At 42.9% G+C, this 7,014-nt stretch overlaps 1 protein-coding gene across 1 annotated transcript; it reads left to right on the top strand.

The window, feature by feature from the left end:
- Positions 1-6: 6 nt before the first annotated feature.
- PPP1R3C (protein phosphatase 1 regulatory subunit 3C) lies at positions 7-4,752 on the top strand. The gene is made up of 2 exons (XM_006755096.2): positions 7-263; positions 2,277-4,752. Exons 1-2 carry the CDS (start codon positions 250-252, stop codon positions 3,214-3,216), a joined length of 954 nt encoding a protein of 317 aa, XP_006755159.1. The 5' UTR covers positions 7-249; the 3' UTR covers positions 3,217-4,752.
- Positions 4,753-7,014: the final 2,262 nt, after the last annotated feature.

Consider the following 7,014-nt stretch of genomic DNA (forward strand, 5'->3'; position numbering starts at 1 on the left):
CTGGCCGTGCGCACCCTGCAGGAGTCCAGCACCACGGCGGTCACGTACTCCGGAGAGGGCTCGCGCCCCAGCTGGGAGCTGGTTGGTCGCGGGATCGGGCCACGTGGTCAGGAGCAGATAAGGGGCCTCTTGGAAGCCGCACCCGCAATCCACTGGAGCTACTGCCCAGCTGGGACAGCTGGGAGCGGGGCGCGAACTTGCACAGGCAGCCAGTGCCGATCTCTCGGTCCGACGCCGCTTCTCTGCCTGATGAGCTGCACCAGGTGGGTTCGCTGCAGACCTCCGCCCGGAGCACGGGGGTGCGGGCGGCTGCGGGGAGGTTGGGCTGCGCTTCCCTTCTGTCCGCTCTGCAAGTGCAGACCCCACGGGAGGGCACGTTGAATCCTTGCTGAGTGGAATCGAGCAGGGGGAGGCCTGGGAGGTGTGGAGATTTGCTCGGTGCTTAGGCGGAGTTGATTTTGGTAACCCGCATCTGAAACCAGAAACTGTTTCAAGGAGGGTCGGCTCTAGTTCTGATTCCCTTATGGATTCCGACTGTCATCTCTTGGTCCCGCACAAAGACCCCAAGGACTCCTAGTTTGAGGGCAAGGCACTCTGACGTCGCTGGTTGGGGAGAAAACTACAGGACCATATTTGAATTCATTCGTCGTCCTCCACTCCTCTGATCACGGGCTGCCACAGCAAACTCAGCGGCCGAGTTTGAGCAAAGGATGATTTTTGAACTCTTGGCCAGGATTTAAAATTTCGGGGAAATGGCTAAATTTTAAAACTGCCTTTCAATAAGTGCAAAAAGTAAAAAATACAAACCAAACCCACAAAGCAAACCTCCCCACAAAACCATCTTAAATGGCTTCCTCAGACGCATTTAGCAGACTTCTCGAAAAATCCTTCCTGTTAAGGATTGTTAGACTCACAAATATAGCTTTAGCTTTTATTTATTTTTGTTCTAAGTTTGTAGGTCTTCCAGAAAAATCCCAGGACCGATAAAATAAATTCTGTGGAGGTTCTTTTACTACTATCCATTTTTGGGATAATGACCTACTAGCTTAGAGCTGCCGTGAAGAGTTACTAAGAAATGCCATGTACAGTATACATACACCTCTTATCTGTAAGGCGAGGATAGGGAAGAAAAGCCCATATGCTTGGCAATACATAATGAGGGCTGAGGGCCAGGGAAAAAATCCTACTTGATGGGAACTTCTTAATTTAATATTGCTCAGCATAGTTTTGTTTAAATTTTAAAATAGCTTTATTATCTTTCTAGTTATAAATATCTATTGCCCAAACATTAGAAAATGCCCTAAAAGTCCAAAGACAAAAAAAAAGATCACCTATAATCCTATCACCCAGAGACAATTAACTTTTTGGTGCATTTCCTATGAACTTTTTTTGATATTTATATGTTCATATATATACACACTATATATATATTATATATATGTATATATATATAATATATATATAGTTCAGTTTTCAGGTTATCAGCTTTTTCCACTTAAATGTGTCTTTTCATAGATGTCTTTATACATGAAACATAGATTGTGTGAAGTTTTTAAGCGCATGCTTTGCTGGGTGGCATTTCAGTCGCTTGTGAGGAAGAGCATGATAATCCAAGTGCAGAGATAATTCTCTGACTTCACTCACTCGTTTCAGCCTCTCACTCTCAAAACAGTTCCATGAGAACTTTATTTTCCCCCAAGTGTGTTACCTTTTCAGAGATGTATAATCAATTCAATAGCAAAATCAGGAAAGCAGCCAGAGGAAGCACAGAGTTTTATGGCTCCAGAACCTGTCTGGTCATTAACATCACCGTAAGCTTTAAGAACATATGTAACGCCTTGTCCCCAACCCCAGAGGTTCTGCCTTAGTGACTCTAAGTCCCAGGATTCTGCATTAAAGAAAAAGAAAGAAAATCAACTCCTTAGGCCATTGTGACCAGAGAGGTTTGAAAAGCACTGGTCCAGAATGGAGCCAATGGTTTTTAAATCTACATTAAAGATTACCTCATCCAACCCTTTTATGTCTCATTTGGGGAATCTGAGACTCCCCAAGTGTTTTAAGCAGTTAACCCATGGCCTTGTGGCCAGTCAATGGTAGAATCAAACACAGAACACAGATCTGATTATAATACTGTTTGTTTTTGTAAATACATATGATAGCACCTCCCTACTGTGCAGGCAATGATTTAGCCAATACAAAATAGTATGTGTGTATTTGGGAACAGGGGAAGAGTATTCTAGATCCAGGTGACAACTACCTTTCTTCTCATATTCCAGAATGATCCAGGTTTTAGATCCACGGCCTTTGACAAGTTCAGTCGTGCCAGTGGATGTGGCCATGAGGCTCTGCTTGGCTCATTCCCCACCTCTGAAGAATTTCCTGGGGCCATATGATGACCTCCAACGAAGAAATTTTGTCAACAAATTAAAGCCCCTGAAACCGTGTCTCAATATAAAACAGGAAGCCAAATCACAGAATGACTGGAAGAGTCCACACAACCAGGCCAAGAAACGGGTTGTGTTTGCAGATTCCAAGGGCCTCTCCCTCACCGCCATCCATGTCTTCTCTGACCTCCCAGAAGAACCAGCGTGGGACCTCCAGTTTGATCTCTTGGACCTTAATGATCTGTCCTCTGGTTTGAAGCTCCATGAGGAGAAAAACTTGATCTTAGACTTCCCTCAGCCTTCAATCGATTACTTGAGTTTTCGGAACCACTTCCAGAAGAATTTTGTGTGTCTGGAGAACTGCTCCCTTCAGGAGCGAACAGTGACTGGGACTGTGAAGGTAAAAAATGTGAGCTTCGAGAAGAAGGTCCAGATCCGTATTACTTTTGATACTTGGAAAAACTACACCAATGTGGACTGTGTCTACATGAAAAATGTGTATGGTGGCTCAGATAGTGACACCTTCTCGTTTGCCATTGACTTACCCTCTGTCATTCCAACTGAGGAAAAAATTGAGTTCTGCATTTCTTACCAGGCTAACGGGCAGGTCTTCTGGGACAACAATGAGGGTCAGAATTATAGAATTGTTCATGTGCAATGGAAACCTGATGGCGTTCAGACACAGATGGCATCCCAGAACTGTGCCTTCTACCAGGTGCCCCCCAAGACTGAGTTAGAGTCAACAATCTTTGGCAGTCCGAGGCTGGCCAGTGGGTTCTTCCCAGAATGGCAGAGCTGGGGGAGAATGGAGAACTTGGCCTCTTATCGATGAATTAAGCAACCTAGTAAATGGTGTGGACCTGTCATATTCCCCATGTACTTCTAGGTCTATAATATAATGCTCAATATTAGGAAGTCTTTGCTACTTTCCTTCAGTAGGTTTAGGTTTGAGCTTTGAGACCTGGCTACAAAAAAAAGATAGCCACTTGGAGAATTTAGTGTTGGGGTCTATATGGATGATGCTGTCCAGTTTTGCTGTGGAGGATCAAGTAATAGCCTGGAATCCCATTTTTATCAAAGCAATACTTTTTCAATGCCATTTCTCCTTCCCTCTCAATTCACTAGCTTTCACATTGGGCAAGGAAAGGTTGAAGAAGGACAGTTGATGGTGAAGGAAAGCTGTGTTAATGGTATGAGGAACGTCTGGTAAGGTGTTCACAAAGGACTCTTTGCTCGAGTCAGAGTAGGAGTGGGAGGTCTGATACTTAACTGTTGGCGAGAAATGTAAGATTATTTTGTGTTTTTAAGTTGGTTCTACAGTTCTCTCCTGGGGAAGTCATTTGTAGAAGGGAGAAAAAGATCCAGTCTATGTGTTTTTGTGGAGAAGAACCAAACAAGCTTTAGAGGCGTTGGGAGGTATTGAAGAAAGGTGAATTATAACTCTGGAGAATCAAGATTTTAAGTGAAGCCTTTCTATTCAGACATGATTGATCAAAAACCATGATTTGGGGAAGTTTAGGCAAATCTGGTTTTGCAGTTGTAATGTTATAAGTGACCTTGTTTGTGATCAAGGCATCATGCTTGGGTTCTCAGTAGAGAATGCTGCTTAACCAAAAAACCATGCCATCACCAGTGGCTAACAACTTGTAGGGACTCTGTCATGTCAAAGGTAGCTCTTTACAAGTGCCTTGATTAAACCAGAATATTGTAGTTGCTTAACCCAAATATCTGAAGGGTCATCCGATAACTCACGAGTGCTTGGCCTCATAAAAAGGCCCACTCTGTATACTGGCATTCCTCCTGCAATGCTGTTGTGTCTTCGAGAGTGTTGTCAGTGTATACAACTCACATCCTTCATATTGAAGGTGACTTACGTTTCCACTACACTTTTTCAATGTGATGTTGGAAGTGAGGACTGACACTGATTCTCAATTCAAGAATCCAGTACCTTGCACATAAAAGTAGCATTCTTTTTCTTGCCTGTATTCGTCTTGTTGTTTTAAGTCTTTGTACCAATTTCTTTGAAGTCAAAATATATTTTTTAAGTGAATGTGAATTGTTTTGGATGTGTTGTAATATATTTGCTTAGAGGTATGCATAAATACATCCTGTAAGATCTCAAGGACAGTAGTCCCTAAATGTTTGCTTCCATCACTTGTGCATGTCCATTGCGAGGTGTTCAGAGAATGTAGTTAATTTTAACACGTGTGATCTGCCATGCAAAGTGCTATTGGAATAACTCTGCTGTGACAGTATTTGAAGTTTGGTTAGCACCCACAATTTTTTCTACTCTACATGTTTCACTCTACTATAGCTATCTTAGTGAACTTCTCACTTTAAGAATAAAAGTATTTGGTATAAGATCAAAGTATGTTTTCTTTGTCAGTGTCATATTTAAGTAAGAAACCATAAACTGAAATTCTCCTGTTTAAGGAGAACTGGGCGAGGTTAGTTTGGGTCACCTGAGGGTATTCACAAGTCCCCAGGCTTGTTGTGGGTGACTTCCTACCACCTGATCTTTGGGGCTGGGGTCCAGGTGCAGTGCTGGGACTGTCCCCCTGATTGTCACTATCTGTGCTGACTTTTCATCATACATACTCTCCTGGGTCAGGATTATTTTGGGGCCACTTCTTAGCATTAAGATGGGGGAGGAGATGGTGTGGGAAGGGCTGGAATGGCTTCTATCTCTTGAGCTCCAGCACCTTCCTGAAGGGGCAAGCTTGGAGCTGCACAGAGGCATAGTAGGGGGCAGTGGCTTCCTCCTTGGGGTGAGAGGCAGCAGGTCTGTGAACCTCAGTTGTAGTTTCAGTTCTTGCCTAACATTCCAGAAAGAGCTTCTGCACAGTGTCTCTTAAATGTAAGGGGAAATAAACTACTGACCTACTGAAAAGCCAAATTATGAAAAACAAATTATATCATGTCATAACATCCTTTTCTTCAGAAGTTGTAAAACTATAGGCCTGCAGGCTGTATCTGGCTGCAGATGTATTTTATTTGACACAAGGTATTTTGTTTTTCTTTTTTAAAAATCAGAATTTATTGCCAAGGTTAAACAACCAACAAACTACATTTATTAAAAATCTAATTTTTTTTTCCCTCGGAAAATTTTCCAGATCTTTCTTCATGGTGACATTTACCTAGAATTGAACAGTAGCTGCCCCTTTAGATGAGGCACATGTCCCTACATGGAACATCTGACTTATGTTGTCACAGTTCCCACCAGCTGCTTCATTCTCTTAGATTATCAGCCTGACTGTTCTGGTATTGGAGGTCATTACCCTTATTATTTTCCCTCTGGCTCTCTATTCATGCTGATGGTTGGGTGAAAGAGAACACATCTTCCCACAGGATATAGAGAAAATCAAATGGGAGTCTAACAGTAACCTTGAAGACATGGGACTCCAATGCCTACTGTTTTATTTTTTTATTGTCTAAAGTTTTACATGTGTCTCCTTTTCCCCCAATTGATACTCCCCACACCCCTGGCCTTTTTCTTAAGAGCAATGTGAAACCATCAAATAGTTTTAAATAGGGGAGGGACAAAATCATATTTCTGACTTAGAAACATTACTCTGACAGCAGGGTGGAGAGTACAGATACCAGGGAGGATGTAAAAAGGCAATGCCTAACTTTTAAAAGAGCAGGGAAATGATTGTTCAAGGTCCCATGCCCGGTTGAGTCAGGCTGGAAAATGATCTTCAGGCTGTACAGTGACTTTTTGTCTTCTGCTTCACACTTCTTTCTGGAAGTCTCCCCGGTGACCCTCCTCTGTAGCTATCCCCTTTCTTAAAGAGGGAGTGCTTTCCAGGCAGGCATGGCTCTGGTCAGCTCTTGCTGGTCGCCTGTGCCAGCTTAACCCAATGCTGGTTTATCCCCAGGTTTCATGTGAATGACTGAAGGAGAGCTTGGTCAAAAGCAGTGTGTTCCTAAGTGTTTCATAGGAACAGAGTCATCATATTTCACTTCTTGATACCTAATTGCAGAAACAGCACTGCTTTTAAGATTTAACATGGGAACCCTGGCTGGTGTGGCTCAGTTGGTTGGGCATCGCCCTGTGCAACAAAGGGTTGCTGGTTCAATTCCTGGTCAGGGCACATGCCTGGGTTGTGGGCTTGATCCCCAGTAGGGGGTGTGCAGGAGGCAGCCAATAGATGGTTCTCTCTCACATTGATGTTTCTTTCCCTCTTCTTTCCTCTCTCTAAAAATCAATTAAAAATCTTAAAAAATTTTTAAGGTGGGAGAATGTCTTGAAAAATAATCCCAACAAGGTTTAATTTAGTTACTTAAGAAAGAACTCTATTCTTTTCTAAATTTAAGGCTTTCCTTTTAGTTTATCCCCAAATTGGAAGGGGGAACCCTGGCTGGTGTGGCTCAGTTGGTTGGGCATCGCCCTGTGCAACAAAGGGTTGCTGGTTCAATTCCTGGTCAGGGCACATGCCTGGGTTGTGGGCTTGATCCCCAGTAGGGGGTGTGCAGGAGGCAGCCAATAGATGGTTCTCTCTCACATTGATGTTTCTTTCCCTCTTCTTTCCTCTCTCTAAAAATCAATGAAAAATCTTAAAAAATTTTTAAGATGGGAGAATGTCTTGAAAAAAAAAATCCCAACAAGGTTTAATTTAGTTACTTAAGA

Source organism: Myotis davidii, unplaced genomic scaffold (assembly GCF_000327345.1).
Source record: "Myotis davidii unplaced genomic scaffold, ASM32734v1 scaffold271, whole genome shotgun sequence".
NCBI lineage: Eukaryota > Metazoa > Chordata > Mammalia > Chiroptera > Vespertilionidae > Myotis > Myotis davidii.